The following is an 18,896-nucleotide window of genomic DNA, read 5'->3' as shown; positions in this document are numbered from 1 at the left end:
TAAAACGCTTGAAACAGTGTCTGGCACACAGTAAGTGTTCCACACCTCTAGATGACTTTTATCATCGCTGTTGCGGTTATCTTCACGTCTTCCCCGCCCCCTCCGGCCGCGGCTTCCACCCCCGCAGTGCCAGCCCGTGACGTGGGATCTGCCGCTCACACAGTCTGGGTTTAATTGGAAACTCAGAGACGTAAGGGGACATACGAGGCCCCTCCCTTGATTCTGAACGAACCCCCGGGGAAGGTGCGACTCTCTAGTGACGCCACACGCGGACCTCCGATACTCCTCCGGGACAGGGCACTGAGGTCTGACCGAGAAGGCAGTGCCGGGATGGTAGGCAGGGGAGAGCCGGGGAGGTGTGAACAGGTTGGAGGGAGGACAGGCAAGGGACATACTGTGTCTTCTGAGCCCAATGCCAACTCACCAGGAGCCTGTGGCCACGCCCATCATGGCCGTGGGCCGCTCCCCACCTGGTAGTCCCTGCCTCCGCGCGCCGGGGTCTCGGCTGCCTGGGCGCTCTGGCACGCTTGGCTGGGGTGCCGGCAGGGGGCGCGCGAGGGGGCCTGGGAACCGACGAGCGGGGGACCCCGCGGGAGGTGGGATTGAGGGGAGGGCCCTGGGCGGCCCCCTCCCGCCCCCTGCCCCCCGCCCCCCGCCTGCCCACCAAGAGCGTCAATCTAGAAAGCGAGGGCTGGCGGTGTGCCCCCGCGCTCTGCCGGCTCGGTGCCTGACTCCTACCTGTAGAGTCCGGGGGGGCGCCCTTCCGCGGACACCTATTCTTCTCCTTCGGAAACCTCCCGCCCGGCTACCCACGTCTCGGACAGGCGGCCCTGGGACCCCGGGACAGGGTGCCAGGCTCGCCGCTGGTGACATGTAGACGCCCTACCAGCCGCGGTCCAAGCCTCGGATCTTGGGCGTCCTCCCGACCGGAAAGTTTGGGGCTGGGCGCCATGGCCAAGAGCAGCTCCCTGAATGTCCGCGTGGTGGAGGGCCGGGCGCTGCCCGCCAAGGATGTGTGAGTACCCCCGGGGGCAGTCGGAGATGAGGGGCGTGCCGGGCGAGGGTCGCCCATTCTGCGTGCCAGGGAAGGTCGGTGAAGTGGGCGGGAGATTCCTGTCTAGGACCGAATACTGTGGCAGATTCATCTTCATGGGGCACCAGGCCCCATGCCCACCGCTGTCCTGGTGGGAGAGAGTGCCCAGACTTAGCAGATGTCCTGCTCCGCCCCCAGGAAGGGGTGTCTTTGTTCCTCGGATGTATTAATGGGAGTCTTCCAGGGCTTCAGCCCTGGGGATTAGAAGGTGGGATTCTGTCAGAGCTCGGGGGAGGGCTGGGGGGAGGCTCTCTTTCTTAGTCCTGGCAGGTGTTGCAGCTGGGGCTTCTCTAGGCCTGGGTGGGCACCTGTTAAGAGAACCCTGGGGAGGAGCCCCAGAGGGCCTGGAATGCAGGTGGCCACAGCATTCCTTTGTATGCATCTGGTATTTAGTTTTGCAGAGTGTCACCAGGTGGCCCACCAGCCAGGGAGAAACTAACGTCCTCTTGACCCAGAGCCCTAAGCTTCCCAGCCAGCATCTCCCAGCCCAGGGTGGGCCTTCCCTGGATGCTAAGCCGCTTGAGGAGCCAGCTCCCCACTGCAGCCCCCTTCCCAGCAAGGTGCGATGGGGCTGGAGGACCCTCAGACTCTCCTTAGTACTACCATTCCTTGGCTGTGCTTCCCCAGAGCTGAGTCAGCAGTTGCCTAATCAGCAGGATGGAGGGAGGGGTCTCCTTCCTGCTTGGCCTGGAGCCCAGAGGGGCTATGAGGGTGTCAGCACCTGGAACATGTGTGGGATCCTTGGCCAGACATTGTCTATATGACCTTGAACCTGGGCTGGGTCTGGATTTCCAATCCAGGCAATGGGAGCTCTGGACAGGAGTCTCCAAGCTGCATGCAGCTGGGAGGGTGGAGAACCTCTTAGGAATTCTCCATGGCCAGGGTGAGCAGGAATGTGGATACTGAGCCTTTGCACAGGCTGGAGCTTAGCTGTGCCCTACCTAACTCCCAGCGCTGTGGGCTTCCCAGCAAGGAGTATCCCGCCTTTGATTTTATGAACCTCCTCCCTCCCAACTCTGCAGCTGTCAAGGGGGAAGCTGCTTAGAGCAGTTCTAGCTCCCCCCATCCTCATCACCCCCGCTAAACATGCACCTGAGGAAAGCAGAGAGCTTGCCTGCTATGCAAATGCAGCATCTGGACAAGCCCCCTGCCTCCCCCATTCTGAGCACCTGAGAATAAACAATTCTGGAACTGCCAAGGCAATGAGGTTAGGGGATCTGGCAGCCGCTGGGGGGCTGAGGTGGGGAACCTTCCAGAAACCGTGTTTCTATCTCCCGGTGCTCTGGCCCCTCTACCAGCCCTGGGTGAGGGCCACAAGGGAGTGGCAGGTGTTGTTCTTGGACCTGGACACAGCTCTCGGGGCTCCCTCTGTGTCTCCCGGGGAAGGAGTTGATTCATGCCTGGTTCCTGCGTCTCTTGGCCACCCTCCTCCCCCCGGTCCTGGGCCAAGGAGAGCTGTGGGGTGGGCCACACCCCAGAACCATGGTAGGGAGGAATCACTAAGCCCAGTTGGGGATCCAGCCACCCTGCCTCAGTTTCCCTTGCTGTTGGCACCCTTCTTCAGAGGGGCGCTCTAAAGCATACTGGGATCTCCGTGCCCGTGGGGACTCTTGGATGGGTGTCTCCTCTTTCCCTCTCCTAAGGAGACGGCCCAGATTCTTCCTGAAGCCTCCCCAGGTTTGGGGGGGGTCTGACATAGCTGGGGAGGAGGCCTCAGCCAATAATTTTAAAGTTATTATTACTATCATTAGCAATAGCAGCTGTGGTGCAACGGGATCAGCGGTGTTTCTTCAGTGCCAGGACGCAGGTTCAATCCCCAGCCCAGCACATGGGTTAAAGGATCTGGCATTGCCACTGCTGTGGCGTAGGTCTGCAGGATCTGATCCCTGGCCCTGGGAACTCTGTATGCTATGGGGCGGCCAAAAAAGAAAAGACAAAAACAAAAACAACAGCAGCTGTATGTCATTGAGGGTGTCCTATGGGCCAGATCCTCTGCTTAAGATTTCCTATAGTTCTACTAACATTTTCATGTTAGGAATGGGAAAACCAAGGTTCAGAGACGCAAAGTCACTTGCACAAGTTCACACAGCTGAGATTTGAACCCTGACTGCCCCCATTTGACAACCAGACTGGGCAGGCAATAGCCAAGGGGCCTGCTTTCCCACGTTTGAGTTGGAGCGGGGGCCATGGGAGAGGCCAAGGGTCTGGAGAGATCGAGGGTCTGCAGGGGGGTGGCCCCCCCCTCCCACCACCATCACCCCTACCTGATAGGAGCCTGATAAGGCCCTTGTGCGTCAGAGCCCTGGAGCTGACGTGCTTGGCTCCCATGAGGGACCCAGGGGTCAGGCCGGTGAACGGGAGGGGGCGTGGCTCCCAGCCCTTTGCTAGTGGATCCCAGCCCATGTGCCCCACATCTGCAGCTGGGGAAATGGAGGGATGGGAGCCTGCCTAAAAGAAGCTCAGGATAGAGGACCCAGAGAGAGCAATGAGATCGAGGGGGTTACCCAGCCACGAGCATCGGGGTGGGGGTAGAGCCGGATGGGAAAACTGAGACCCCCAGGGTTATTCAGCCCAACGGGTTTGGTAGAGATCCAGGTGGTAAAACTGAGGCCTGGGGAGTTATGCAGAAGGGAGTTCAGAGATGAAACCAGAGAGACACTCGGAGGCCCAGGACACGACCAGTGTAAGGTGTTCAGGGATGGAGAGCAGATGGGGGGGTGGAGGCACCCCCAGGGGAGGGAGCTAAGTGAAGGAGTCCAGAGAGGAAACTGAGGGGAGGGGAGGGCTCAGTCAGCAGACGAGATTGAGCCAGCTCCTGGTGCCCGTGTCCCCCTTCCTGGGAATCCCCAAGGCATTTGCGGATCAGTGACAAACTGAACCCAGAGGGTGGCAGAGAGAGGAGGGGGGCATGGAGGAAGGGACCCAATTGGGAAGGGATCCTGAGCTTGAGTGGAGGCAGCATGGGTTGAGAACATGTTTGCTGAGCTGCACAGACCTGGATTCGAATCCTGGCTCTGCCCAGGGGTGGAGGGATGGGATTGGAGTGGGGATACAGCTCTTCCCCCAAGGAGCTCAGAGTTTGGAAGTTGTAGGGAGCTGGGGAGACAGACACTAAACACAGAGACAAACAAGGGAGCAAGATGATTTCATGGTCAATTTTACACTGTTCACTGTCAGAAGATCAAGTGATGATCAAGGACCGCCTCTCTGAGACAGTGACTCTTGTGCTGAAGTTTGAATGACAGGAAGGAGCCAGCCACGACAGGATCAGGAACAGAGCAGGTGTCTTAGGCAGGTGGAACAGTAAGTGCAAAAAGGCCCTGAGGCTGGCCTGAGCTTGTTGGAAGACAAAGGAAGCCTGTGCAGTGGGCAGGGGGCGGGGGGGTGGGGGTGGGAAGAGATGAGGGCCTCTGGTGGATGGAATAGTAACTCTTATTATGAAGGGGGGATGGAACTGGCTTTGGTTGGCTCTTGGCTACTCAAGGGGCTGCAGCCCATCTCTCCTACTGGTTGAGTTTTGAGGTCTCGGTGTCCTGGGCTGTGTCTGCTGTGAGAGCATCTGCTGAGTCCATCCCCGCTGAAAGCTGAGCTATGGGGAGTCCCCTCCAGGGAAACTCCCAGTGAAATGCAAAGCTGGAGAGGGCAGTGCTTACCCCGAGGGCGGCATTCAGGCACCTGTGGGGAGAGCATCTTACCATGAATTATCGCATTAGCATCTTCAGCTCTCCAACCACCCTAGGAGATGCATGATAATTATCACATCTGACTTACAGAGCAGAGAAACTGAGGCCCACAGAGGGGAGGGGATGCGCCAGGGTTCCACGGTTAGGAAACTTGAAGCCAGGACAGCATGTCCTCTGGACCACAGCTTTGGGCTTCCTCAGACCCGGACTCCAAATTTTTTTGGCTTCATGCCTCTCTCTCTCCCTCTCTCTCTCTCCTCTCTCTCTTGCTCTCTCTTGCTCTTGCTCTGGCTCTGGCTCTGAATCTCTTTTTTTGACTTTTTTTTTTTTTGCTTTTTAGGGCCATACCTGTGGCATATGAAGGTTCCCAGTCTAGGGGTCAAATCAGCTGGCCTACAGCACAGCCACAGCAATGCTGGATCCTTAACCCACTGAGCAAGGCCAGGGATTGAACTCACATCCTCATGGATACTCAATGGGAACTCCTGGCTTCACGTCTCAATGTCCTCTTTCTAAGGTTGGAAGCCCGGGGGCCATTCAGGGAGGTCGGACACACAGTGGGTGGCCTGGGCAGCCATGACATCATCTGCTGGTTCCCCCAGGGTCCTGTCTCACTAGGATTTGCTGTGTGACCCTGGGCAAATCCCTCCCCTCTCTGGGCCTTAGTTGCCCCTATCTGTAAGATGAAGGCAGATTGGGACCTCCACCCAGGGCCACCCTCTCAACCCCACTCCCAAACTTCCTCCCTCCGCAGGTCTGGGAGCAGTGACCCCTACTGCATAGTGAAAGTGGACGACGAGGTGGTGGCCAGGTGAGGAGGGGAAAGGCCAGGCCTGGGGCGAAGGGAGAGGGCAGGAGCTCTTTCTGGACCTGGGCAGTCCAGGCACAAGAATTCAAGCTGAAAAGAGCACCTGGCAGTTCCCTCTGTGGTGCAGGGGGTTAAGAATCTGACTGCAGCAGCTCAGGTTGCTGCAGAGGCGCGGATTCAATCCCTGGCCCAGTAACTTCCACATGCCACAGGTGCAGCCATTAAAAGAAAAAAAGCACCTGGGGGAGGGCAGCGCTTACCCCAAGGGTAGTAGACTCTTGGGCTTCACTGTGTGTGCTTTGTGCCCTGGCCACAGGGGTGGACGGCCCAGTGGGGGCTCCCAGCTCCTCTCTCCCTCAGGCCCTACCAATGGGTCCACACCTTCCCCCTCGTCCTGACGATGTCCAGGCCATTGTCCTGGGGGCTGACTCAGCCACTGCCAGACTGTGTCTTCCACAGTGGCCTCCTGGGGGCGGGCATCTCACGCTTGGCTGGGCTGGCTGGTTCCGGGCCTGCTGGGTGCTGCGGGCACTGGTGTATGTGTGTGTGTGTGCATGTTCACCCATCTGGGTCTGCTTGTGAGTGTGTGTGTGGGGGTGTCGGAGGGCTGGTGTGAATGCCTGTGACCACTGGTGCATGTCCATGTGGGTGTGGAAGCTCACAGGCTCAAGTGTACCCGTGTGTGTGTGTATGTGTGTGTGCACACATGGGCTGCCATGGACACACATGTGTGTACCAGTGCCTGCTTATTTGGGTCCCCAGGTGCCAGTGTGAACACATATGAGAATGTGAAGAGGTTTGGTGTGTGAGTGAGTCTCGGGCGGGGGTGGAGTGGCATCGGGCTGAGCTGTGCTTGGTTGCCACCCCCGCAGGCCGAGGGACAGCGCTCAGCCCCCGCAGGCCTGAGGGGTGTGGGTAGGCGGGGGGCTGAGGCCCCGGTTCCTATGGAGACAGCAGGATTCAAGATCCTCCTGGCGCCAGTACTGGTCCAGATGGGCCAGGAGCTGGGGGCAGGGAGCCTGTATGGAGGAGGGTCAGCCTGCTGCACCCCAGGTGTCCCCCTCCATCACTGTCTCCTTGCTCATACTGACCCCTTACTGCCTTCTGTGACACCGCCCGCAAACACACAGACTGATTTTCTGTGTGACCCCAGGCTGCTGTTACTCCCTCTCTGAGCTCTGAGAAGCCTCTCAGCTCAGGTGCTGGGGCACCTAGGGCACCTTCCAGCTGGGAAGAGGTCGGGGTAGGGGAAGGGTGTTTGGAAAGAAGAATCCATCTGATGATAGGGCCCTGGGCTGGGCTGTGTGTGTGTGTGTGTTTGTGTGTGGGCACACACACGCATCCCAATGTGGGAGAAGAAAGGACTAAGGCAGTGGCAGGTGTGCACCCCAAATTTTGCAGCCATAAATTTGAGTGTGTTTTCACCAGGCAAAGTAGGTTCTTTATTTCCCTGTTGGGTAAAGGGAAGAGCATCTGCAGGGGTGTTCAGGTGAAGATGTGTGTGTCCTTTTCTGAGTCTGTCTTGGTCCCTAGCCTCCCTGGGGCTCCCCCTTGCTTACTGAGTGCTCTTGCCCCTGCTGAGTTCATGGTCTCCTGGCCCCTCATACTCTCCTGCCTCCCACCCATCATCTTCTTGTTCCTCAAACTCACCAGGTTCATGCCTGCCTCAGGGCCTTTGCACAGGCTCTTTCAGCCATCAGGAATAGTTGCCCTCATCCTCTCCCCCAGCTCTGCCTGACTAGCTCCTGCAGGAAGCCTCTCCTGCAGGATAGGATCCCTCCTATTCTTACCCTCAGACCCAAAGGGCACTCCTGAACTAACCAGTCACAGGACATCTCATAAGGGCTTGGGAGGGAGCACCTGTCTGCTGAGGGGGGCTCTGTGGGGGTGGGGACCTTGGCACCTCTTCCTCTAATTCTCCATAGCCTGCAAGGCTTGGCACATAGTCAGGGTAAGTGTTTATGGAGTAAGTGGATGGATGGATGGATGGAATTGTGTGTCTTGTCAGTTACCATGTGTTTGTGTGATTCTCTGTGTGTATGTCTGCTGTGCATCCCTATATGTATTCGAATATGTATCAGTGTGTGCTTCCATGTTCTGGGCATTTCCTTTGTCTGTGTATCTGTGTGCATGTTTCTGTTTTCTCTTTGTGTGTGTCTGCATGTGTCTGTGTAAAAACACATAGGTGTGTTTTTGAGGCTGTGCATGTATATCTGTATATGCGTGAGTGTGTCTCTTTGTGTCTCTGGCTTCTTTGGTATATTCGTGAATGTCTCTGTTGCAGTATGTATCCTTGTGGGAGTGTATGTGTGTGTGTATTGAGGTCTCTGGGTGTGTGTGTCAGGGTTTGTGTATATATTTGTGTGTATCTCAACACCTGGGTTCCTGGGTATATGTGAGTATGTGTGTGTGTGTAGCTGCGTTTGAGGAACTCTGAGTGTGTATGTGTCTGGACACCTGGTTATATGTGCGTGTGTCCCCAGGTATGTTCTGCCTGTGTGGCCCCAAAGCCCCCAGGCCCCTGTGTCCCCTTTTGCAGGACAGCAACCATCTGGCGGAGCCTGAGCCCCTTCTGGGGGGAGGAGTACACAGTGCACCTGCCCCTGGATTTCCACCATCTGGCCTTCTACGTGCTAGACGAGGATACCGTGGGGTATGTGTGCTGGGGACCTAAGCCAGACATCTGTGGGAAGGGGGGACATCCCAAAGCACAATACCTCCCACCCAGCCGTTGATGCCTGTCCCCAGCACTCCATGGGTGCGTTGGGGGTCCCTGACTTGGACCCTCACCTTCCTGCCTTTCTGCAGGCACGATGACGTCATAGGCAAGATCTCACTGAGCAGGGAGGCCATTGCAGCTGACCCCCGAGGTGGGTGAGGGGCTGGAGCCCCCAGCCGGGCAAAGGGAAGAGGGAGTGGCATTTGCAAGGGCAGAAAAAGCAGCACTGGGGAACACAGAGCCTTCGGTACAAAATTATTTTGGTTGTTGCTTTTGTTTCTAATTTAATTTAACTTAATTTTTTTTGGCTGCACCCAGAAGTTCTCGGGCCAGGGATTACAACTTAGTCACAGCAGTGACCAGAGCCACAGCAGTGACGACACTGGATCCTTAACCTGCTGCACCACCAGGGAACTCCGTTTGGTTTTAATTTTAATATGGTTCATTTATTGAGCAATCAACTTATTTACGTAATTCAATATTCCAAAGGTATAGTTAGCCTGTCCTTCTTACGCTAGCTACTCCATTCTCATTCCCAATGTGGTCAGTTTCTTGTATGTCTTTCTAAGGACATTTTAAACATATGTAAGCAAGTAACAATAGTAATAGTGGCAAACACTTATATAGTGCTTACTCTCTGCTGCACTCTTTTAAATGCTTTACCTGTACTGATTCACTTAATTATTGCAATAACCCTAAGAGATAGGTACTCTTGTTCTGTCCACTCTATAGGTGGACAAACTGAGGCAGAGGGGGTTAAATAACTTGCCTAAGAGCACAAAGTTATTAAGTGGGACCGGTGGGATTTGAACCAAGTTGTCTAGTTCCGTCGTCTGTGCTCTTAACACTATACTGTATATGTTTGTTCTCTGTGTATAGGAATGGTAGCCCATTAAACTCACTGTTCTGTGGCCCATCTTTTCTCCTCACCATGTGTCTTGGAGATCTTTCATTATTGGTGCCCCTACAGTTTCCGCATTCGTTGATCTTTGTATGACTTCATGTGCTCCATTGTCTGGATGTGCCATCATTTATTTGGCTAGTTCCATGGTTTTTTATCTTTTTCTTTTTCTTTTTTCCTTTTTAGGGCCACATCCATAGCATGTGGAAGTTCCCAAGTTGGAGCTGTAGCCACTGTCCTATGCCACAGCAACGCCAGATCTGAGCCGGGTCTGAGACCTACACCGTAGCTCATGCAAACACTGAATCATCAACCCACTGAGGGAGGCCAGGGATTGAACCTACGTCCTCATGGATACTAGTTGGATTTGTTACCGCTGAGCTCCCACCTTTCATTTTTTATTTTTTTTTTGATTTATTTATTTATTTTTCTTTTTATGGATGCACCCATGGCATATGGAGGTTCCCAGGCTAGGGGTTGAATTGGAGCTACAGCTGCCGGCCTACACCACAGCCACAGCAGTGCCAGGTCTCAGCCGCATCTGTGATCTACACCACAGCTCATGGCAGTGCTGGATCCTTAACCCACTGAGCAAGGCCAGCAATCGAACCTGTGTCCTCATGGATACTAGTCAGATTCGGTTCTGCTGAGCCACAACAGGAACTCCCACCTTTCATTTTTCAAACATGACCGAAATGTGGGGGTGAAGTTTGTGAGACATCATAGCCATGACAGAGGTCAGTGAGGGCTAGTGTGGTCAAGGAAGGCTTCCTGTAGGAAAGGGATTGAACTGGTTCTTAAAGGTGCTTTGGCAAAGATGCTAAGGCACATCTCTATGGATTTTCTTTTAAGGTCAGGCATAGGCCAGGCCAGATGGAGTATTTGGTGGGGTTGATAGCAGATGGCTCTAGGTACCAGGCCAGAGGCTGAAGTTTCTTCTGGAGGCACTAGGGAGTCACTGATAGTCCTTGAATAAGACAGTAAAGAGATTGGAGCCATATTATCAGAGGATGGAGTGACAGAAGTGATGAGATACATTTTCAGAAGACTTCTGTGCTGCTGTGTGGAAACTGGGTCACAGTGGGACAGAATAGATGTGGGAGGTCGATTCGGTGTCTGTTGCAATAATCAAGTGAGATGACATCCTGGACTTGGGGTTAATGGTGGAGATAGAGAGGTGAGATGGAATTTACAATTCCGCCAGCATGAGGACTAGATCCTCAGAAGCGCCCTCCTGCCATATATCAGTGAGGTCCTGAATTAGAATGGGATTCCTAATACATTGTTGGATGCATGTAAAGAAGGAAGAAACCCTCAGTATTATCCACCCCCCGACCCCTGCCTGCGAGTCATGAGCTAAATCCTAACGGGGAGTTGTGAGCAACAAGCAAGAGAGCAAGGAAGGATTTCCCTGAAAGTAAATGTCAATATCAAATCAACAGTCATCAAACAGACTAAATCTTGGGCTTAGGGGAAGGCAGATGTCACCAAACCTGAGAATTCCCCATTAGACTAAAACCCTTAAAAAAATCCTAGACTAGTCACTTATGATGGATCATGATAATGTGAGGAAAAAGAATGTATATATGTATGTGTGACTGGGTCACCTTGCTATACAGTAGAAAATTGACAGAACATTGTAAACCACCTATAATGGAAAAAATAAAAATCATTAAAAATATATATATATTTTAAAAAGGTCCTAGAATAAGTAACCATCACTCCTTTTCAGGGATAAGCATCCTCATGTCAAATTTCCTGTGGAGCAAGCTCAAACAAACTTGACTTCACAATCAAACATCACCACACACACAAGGAAGTGAGCCACCATGAACAAGAGTCAGCAGAAACAATGACCATATTTAGACCCACAAAGACTTTAGATTTTGTAACTATGATATATAGAATTTTTAAAAATTCAGTAAGTAGAAAAATCCCTTGCTGTGCAGCAGGTTAAGGATCTGGCATTGCTGTAGCTGTGGCGCAAGCCACAACTTTGACATGGGTTTGATCCTTGGCCTGGGAACTTCCACAGGCTGCAGGTGCAACCAAAAAAAAAATTCAGTATATAAAATGCAATCACCAGAAAGAACCATCAATAACCACAATAAATTAATACATTAAAAAAATAGACTGACTTGCACAACATTGTAAATCAACTATACTTTAATAAAAATACATACATAAATAAAAATAGACTGACTTGGAAAAGAACCAAATCAAACTTTTAGAAATAAAAAGTATAACTGTTGGCATTAAAAACTAAATGTCTGGGAGTTCCCTGGTGGCTCAGCAGGTTAAAAGTCAGGCATTGTCACTGCTGTGGCTCAGGTAGTTGTGGTGTCCAGGGTTCAATCCCTGGCCCAGGAGTCTCCTCATGCTGTGGATGTGGCCAAAGAACACACACACACAAAAAACCTAAGTGGCTGAATTTAACAGCAGAGCATTTAGAGCTGAAGTCAGAATTAGTGAACTGAGAGAGAAATAAAGAAATTATTTAAATTTTGACCCAGAGAAATGAAAAGGAAAGAATAAAAGAGAAGTTCAAGACATAGAAAATAATTGAGAAGGTCTAACATCCATTTAATTGGAGTCTGAGAAGAAGAGGGCAGAAAGAGCTGAGAAGAGGAAATGATTTTTAAAAATTGATGGAATTTTCCAGAACTCAAGGAAGGGCGTGGTTCCGTAAGTAGAAGCAGCACAGCTTGTGCTAAGCAGGATTAAAAATAAAATCTTTATCTAGACACATTGTGGGGAAACTGCAGAAAACATCAAAGACACAGTCCTTAAACTTAGAAAAGATAGATCATTCACACGAGATCAATTATTAGGCTGAAATGACTTCCCAGTGACCACGGAGGAAACTGGAAGTCAGTGAACAATATCTTTAAGGTGTTGAGAAAGGAGTTCCCGTTGTGATTCAGTGGAAATGAACCTGACTAGTATCCATGAGGACTCCAGTTTGATCCCTGGCCTCGCTCAGTGGGTTAAGGATATGATGTTGTCAACAGCTGTGGTGTAGGTCTCAGATGTGGCTTGGATCCTGAGTTGCTGTGGCTGTGGCATAGATCGGCAGCTGTTTCTTTTTAGGGCCGCACCTGTGGCATTTGCAGGTTCCCAGGCTAGCGGTCAAATCGGAGCTGTAGCTGCTGGCCTACACCACAGCCACAGCAACGTGAGATCCAAGCCTCATCTTTGACCTACACCACAGCTCACGGCAACGCTGGATCCTTAACCCACTGACCAAGGCCAGGGATCCAACCCCAAACCTCATGGTTCCTAGTCGGATTCATTTTCTCTGTGCCACGATGGGAACTCCCTGATTTGAATTTTTAAGTGAACTTCCATATGCCGGGGGTGTGGCCCTAATAAGCAAAAAATAAAGTAATAATAATAAGTGTTGAGAAAAATGAGAGGGAGAGGAAAAGAGGGAGAGTTTAAGGTTGAGATTGAGATTGATATAATTGATTCAGGCAGAGAGCCTGAATCCTATCGGAGACAAGAATGCCCAAGATTTTCTTTTTCTTTTTCTTTTCTTGGCCACCCTTCGGCATATGGAGTTCCTGGGCCCAGGATCAGATCCAAGCTGCAGTTTCAACCTACACCGTAGCTACAGCAACTCTGGATCTTTTAACCCACTGTGCCAGGCCAGGGATTGAACCTCTATCCTCACATTGCAGAGACACTGCCAACCCCATTGTGCCACAGCGGGAACTCCTGCCCAAGATTTTTTTTTAAAAGGGAGAATCTATTGGGGCTAAATGATGGAGGGCTTCATATACCAGAGTGAAGAGTGTGACAGTACATGGTTTAAGGCATTGGCCCTAGAACTCTACTGCCTGTGTTTAAATCCTAGCTCTGCTGTTTACCAGCTCTGGAGTTGTATTCAAAGCTCTTTCCTCGCTGTGCCTCATTTTCCTTCTCCGGAAGTGGGGATAATTACAGTACCTACATCAGAAGGCTAACAGAAGTCCAGGACTTAATGCTTTTTTAATGGTAATTGAATTTTTAAGTTAACACAATGCTGTCAGTGCTTAATGAATGCTAGTGCCTATGCCCTCCAGGAATTGATAGCTGGATCAACCTGAGCCGCGTGGACCCGGATGCCGAGGTGCAGGGTGAGATCTGCCTGGCTGTGCAGATGCTGGAGGATGTGCGGGGCCGTTGTCTTCGCTGTCATGTGCTCCAGGCCAGGTATGGTCATGATGAGAGGTGGGGTGGATCATGATCTGAGAATGAACAGGAATTCACTGGGTCTTCCCAGCTGCCTTGAGACCACCTCACTCCTGGGACACTTCTGGGCTCACAACCAGGATCCCTTGTAGGTAAACAGTCCGAGCTCACCAGGTTGCAAGTTTCTTGGGTTAAAGCACAAACACAATCTTTCATGGATCCCCAGTGACCAGTAAACAAAGGCCAGATACTCAGGATGACCAGACAGATGAGTATGTAGGTGTATTATCAAATCGTAAGTGATAGACACCCAATTCATACTGGCTTAAACTGATTGGCTCATATGAATGACATGTAGCTTCAGGTATGGCTGGATCCAGGTGCTCAAACAGTGACATCAGGAACTTGTAGACACAGATTCCTTGCCTGTCTTTTGTATTAACTTTATCCTCAGACAGCCTTTCCCCAGGTATGAGCAAAGATGACCCCAGCAGCCCCAGACTGGCATCCTCCCAACTTGGCAGCTCCAGTGGGAAAAGAACTTCTATCTTTCACCATTTCCAACCAGCATCCTGGGATTGATTCTCATTGGTTCAGTCTAGGACACATGCCCATCACCGAACCAATTACACTGACTCTGATTGGTCAGGCCTGAGTTGCAAGCCCATTCCTGAAGAGGGATCAACACACCTAAGTCATGTGGAATGGGAGTTGGGGCGGGGGGGTTAGGTCCTATCCCAAAGAAACATCAGAAGGAAGACAGATGCAGGATCAGCAAGGCCCACAGATGACCCTCCAGAGGCACCAGCTCCTAGGATATCCATCTTCACTTCTCTCTTTCTCAGCTCCCTCATCACTCAGTTTTCTTAAATACTTTCACTCATTTCCCCCCTCCCATCTCCTATCTTGTTTTCTGCCTTTTTTTTTTCACACCTTACCATCTCGACCCTTACTTTTAGGCTAGTCCTCACTTAGGTTGGGGGATCTCTATTTCTAGTTTGCTGTGTGACCTTGAAGCCCTTTCTTGCCCTCTCTGTGCCTCTACCACCACCTCCAGATTTCTATCCCCAGCTGGGACTCCCTGGAGTCTGGGTGGAGTAGCAGGCAGACAGAGAACAGGCAAAAGGACTTGGTATGGGGTAGGGACTCCTCATGTGCTCTGTGCCCATGGCCTCTTCCCCTGCCACAAAGCTGTGCAGGATCCTTGCAAGAGGAGAAGGACAGATTCCTGTCGCTTAGCAACTGGGTTGGCTCCTAGGAAACCAAAGAAGGCTTTGGATGCCGAGCAGGGGTGGGAGAGAAGCAGCAGGAAGAAACAAGCAGTCCCTGTGTGTGCAGGGATAGTGTCCCTGGATTTGGGGGACCTTGGGAAGGAGGGATGGGGGAGGCTACCTGGGGTGAGACTTTGGGTTGTCATGACAATCGGAGGCAGGGGTTCCCTGCCTCGTGCCTTTTCTTGGGTCTTAGGCAGGGAGTGGGCATGAGTGTTTGTTGAGTGAATGAGTGAGCTGAGCACTTACTTCTTGCTGGCTGCTATGCTAAGCCCTTGACACATAGCATCTCATTTAAACCTTGGCCATGTGAGGTTTGTCTGTAATCACCCTGGTATTCCAGATGAGGAAACGGACACTCAGGGAGGTGAAGTGACTTTTCCCAGTGTCACCCAGCCAGTGAATGGGAAAGCCAGGCTTTAAACCCTGGCATCTGGCATCTGGTCTCGTGTCCAGGGGCTCCAGGGAAACCGAGGCTCCCTTTCCTGTCCTCACTGCACCTTCACCTGCTGCTTTGTGATGTTGAACTTGACCTTTCTGTGCCTCAGTTTCCTTAACTAGAAAATAGAGGCATAGTAGTATCCTGGTACGGTAATGTGAGTCAACAATAAGATACCAGGTTTGATGGGCCTGATGAGGAATGCTCCTTCCTGGGTCCCTACAATGGGATAGTTTGTTGCCTTGGGAAACAGCAGCATTTGAATGGTCTACCTTGAACCCTTTTTCCAAGGTCCAGCTTGGGTCTTGGTCCTCAAGGTGCCTGTGTGCCCCATTCCTTACCTCATCTGTCCCCAGGGATCTGGCCCCCCGAGACATCTCCGGCACGTCTGACCCATTTGCACGTGTGTTTTGGGGCAGCCAGAGCTCAGAGACTTCGGTAAGTGGTGGGGAGATTGGGGCATCAGGAGTCTTTGGAACAGCCACTTAACCTCTCTGAACCTCAGTTTTCCCATCTGTAAAATGGGGACAACAATGGTCCCACTTGCTCTCTCTCTCCCACTCCCTCCTCCCCCAGACCATCAAGAAGACGCGCTTCCCACACTGGGACGAGGTGCTGGAGCTGCGGGAGATGCCAGGTCCCCCAGCCCCGCTGCGGGTGGAGCTCTGGGACTGGGACATGGTCGGCAAGAATGACTTCTTGGGCATGGTGAGCACCCCCTCCTGACACCCTTCATGGCTCCCTAATGCCTCCAAGGGGGGTGGGGGGATGGGCTGGGCATCCTGGGGCTTGGAAGGGTAGCTGTTAAGGCTGCCTCTTCAGGTCTCCTGGCCAGGCCTGAGTGATGGAGTCCTATTGTCCCATTGGTGTGGGAAGCTGCCCAAGGTCACAAGGTGGGCCCAGATTCTTATTCTGGGATGAGAGTACCCAGGATGACTATGTGCTAGCCCTGTGCTAAGTGCTTCTCCAGCATCATCTCATTTATGTAACTGACGGGCACTGCAAGAGGCTCATTTATGTAACTCTGATGGCCCCATTTACAGCTGGGAAAACTAAGGTTCAGAGAGCATAGGCGGCTTTCTCAAGGTCATATGACTAAGACATGGCCGAGTCAAGATTTGATTTCAGGTCTCTCTGATGCCAGAATCTAAGTTTAACTTTTACTCCTGGAAGCGCTAGGGCTCAGGGTCTTTCTTTTGGAACTCAGTCTCCCCATCTGTAAAATGGGTGTGATTTTCCTTGCTTCTCAGTAATAGTAGTGGATGTCTTCTCAGGGCTGACAGTTTTTTAAAGGAGGCAAGATTAGAGCAAATAAGAGGGAGACTCAGTTATGCACTTCTGGTGGGACTGTAAAATGGTGCAGCTGCTTTGGAAATCAGTCTGACAGCTCCTCAAATGATTAAATAGAGAATTACCACGTGACCCAGCAATTCCTAGGTGCATATCAAAGAGAAATGAAAACATGTATCCACATAAACATTTTTATGTTAATGTTCATAGCAGCATCATTCATAATAGCCAAAAGTAGAAACAGCCCAGATGTCTATCAACAGATGAATGAATAAACAAAATGTAATGTAGCCACACAATGGAATATTATTCAGCCATAAAAAGGAACAAAGTACTAACACATGCTACAACAGGGATGAATTTTGAAAACCCACAATGTTAGGTGAAAGAAGCCAGTCCAGAAAGCCCTACATATTATAGGATTTAATTTATATGAGATGTCTAATATGAACAAATCTATGAAGACAGAAAGTAGATTAGTGGTTGCCAGAGGCTGGGGGGTGGGGAGCAATTACTAATAGATACAGGGTTTTTTCAGAGGGGGAAGTTGAGAACTGATAGAAAATGGTCTGAAATTAGTGGTGATGGTTGCACAACTCTGAGTATACTAAAAACCATTGAATTACACAGTTTAAATTGGTGAATTGTAGGGGATGTGATTATATCTCTGTAAATTTGCTATCTAAAAAGAGAGGTGGGTGGGGTTTGGGGGCCTCCTGGATTATCTTTAAGCCCTCATTTTTTGGCCACACTCACGGCATGTGAAAGTTCCCCAGGCCAAGGGTACAACCAGTGCCACAGCAGTCATTTGTGCCACTGCAGTGACACCTCTGGATCCTTAATCTGCTCCACCACAAGGGAAATCCTAAGCCTTTTGAGAGATGCAAGTTTTGTCCCTAAACAGAGCTGAAAATACACTCAGCCCAGACATGCTGTCTCTAGCAGCTGCGTGACCCTGGGCAAGTCACTCTGCCTCTCTGAGCCTTAGTTTCCTGAGGTGTAAATTAAGTGTTCCCTGGAGGCCCTCGGTTCCCTGGCAGGAGCTAATAATTTGGGAATGGGCGAGGGTGTGTCACTAGGGTTGTGTTGACAGGATACAGTGGGGGAGGAAGAGTGGCCCTTGGTGGGCCATGCCACCCTTCCTTGGGTGGGAGTTCTTCCAGGACCCAGCAGGGCAGAGCTCTACTTAAGGTCTGTGTGTCCCCCCCACAGGTGGAGTTTCCCCCGCAGGTCCTGCAGCAGAACCCGCCCAATGGCTGGTTCCGCCTCCTGCCCTTTCCCAGAGCAGAGGAGGATTCTGGGTAAACGTGGGTGTGGAGGGAGGAGTCCGGGCTGGGTGCCATCTTCAGCCTGTGGGCCAGTCCTCATGAGTACCCACCTCAGCCCACACACCATCACCATGTCACTTCATTCATTTAACAAATGTTTGTTGAATGTCCCACGAGGTGCGTCTACCTGTGTCCAAATAAGTTCACGTTATTCCCATCCACCTGCGAAGATGCCAGTTCACACTTGATGTGGATGCAGAACTTCGGGGCCTCCATATCTGTCCACCCCTGTTCACACTGTTCCTGTATTCGTTTGTTTACACTGGCCACCTCTTTCTATACCAGCCAGATCTGTTTACACTGCCTGTGCTTGTCCATTCCTACTTATGCCTGTTGTTGCTATCTGTTCATACCTATTTATACTGGCCAAACCTGTTCACACCTGCCCACACCCGTCCACACCTGTCTCGTATTACAGATATCCATGCTTTCCACCTGTGTTCACACCTGCTTGTCTTGGCTATCTGCACCTGCCCATACATACTTATGTTTCTTCTCTGTGATCTGGCCCTGGCCAGGGGGAACCTGGGTGCTCTGCGGCTGAAGGTACGCCTGACCGAGGACCGTGTCCTACCCTCCCAGTACTACCAGCCACTCAGGGAGCTTCTCTTGGAGTCTGTGCTGGGGCCAGCAGAGGTGGGTGCGTGGTGGACAATTCCACAGAGGGTGTGTAGGGATCTGGATCATGGGCTCCCCCTGCCTTGAGATCTCTAGCTGAGCTCTTCTGCTTTGGAGTCCCAGGGCCCCAGGCCACTTCTCTTGCCTCTCATCTTTGCCTAGGAGGATGCCGCTAGCCCCCTGGCTGTCCTGGAGGAGCTGACCTTGGGGGACTGCCGCCAGGAGCTTGCCACCAAGCTGGTGAAGCTCTTTCTCGGCCAGGGTCTGGCTGGACCCTTTCTGGACTACCTCACACGGCGTGAGGTGGCACGGACCAGTGCGTTTACTGTGTGACCCCCAGGTGGCACTTCTCAAGGATGGGTCTGCTGAGGGTCTCTGGGAGAGAAATTGCGGGGGGGGAGGGTACTCAGGCAGAGGGCAGGGCCCACTGTATCTCTGTGTGTAGGGGGCAAGTGTCCCTGTGCTGGGTACCCCTAGCCAGCTGGAAGCATGGTCTTGGGTTCTGGCCCTGGTTTTGCTGCTCATCAGCTGTGTGACCTTAGGCCGCTCACATAACCACTCTGGGCCTTTGCA

The 18,896-nt window shown here is 51.9% G+C and overlaps 1 protein-coding gene across 3 annotated transcripts in view; it reads left to right on the top strand.

Moving 5' to 3' along the window:
• The first annotated feature begins 649 nt into the window (after positions 1 to 649).
• Positions 650 to 18,896, top strand: part of RASAL1 (RAS protein activator like 1) — a 32,051-nt gene continuing 13,804 nt past the window's right edge. For all 3 annotated transcript variants that reach the window (XR_007132440.1, XM_047762465.1, XM_047762467.1), the window contains exons 1-10: positions 650 to 1,015; positions 5,531 to 5,587; positions 8,124 to 8,237; positions 8,393 to 8,454; positions 13,269 to 13,398; positions 15,444 to 15,525; positions 15,664 to 15,795; positions 17,590 to 17,678; positions 18,224 to 18,341; positions 18,486 to 18,639. Coding sequence is in view for 2 of the 3 variants with exons in the window: in XM_047762465.1 (XP_047618421.1) it covers positions 951 to 1,015; positions 5,531 to 5,587; positions 8,124 to 8,237; positions 8,393 to 8,454; positions 13,269 to 13,398; positions 15,444 to 15,525; positions 15,664 to 15,795; positions 17,590 to 17,678; positions 18,224 to 18,341; positions 18,486 to 18,639 (1,003 nt within the window). In the remaining variant the exon portion in view is untranslated. The remainder of the gene's footprint in view (positions 1,016 to 5,530; positions 5,588 to 8,123; positions 8,238 to 8,392; positions 8,455 to 13,268; positions 13,399 to 15,443; positions 15,526 to 15,663; positions 15,796 to 17,589; positions 17,679 to 18,223; positions 18,342 to 18,485; positions 18,640 to 18,896) is intronic.

This window comes from Phacochoerus africanus, chromosome 15 (genome assembly GCF_016906955.1).
Source record: "Phacochoerus africanus isolate WHEZ1 chromosome 15, ROS_Pafr_v1, whole genome shotgun sequence".
NCBI classification, from domain to species: domain Eukaryota; kingdom Metazoa; phylum Chordata; class Mammalia; order Artiodactyla; family Suidae; genus Phacochoerus; species Phacochoerus africanus.
This window is presented reverse-complemented; position numbering and strand designations above follow the sequence as displayed.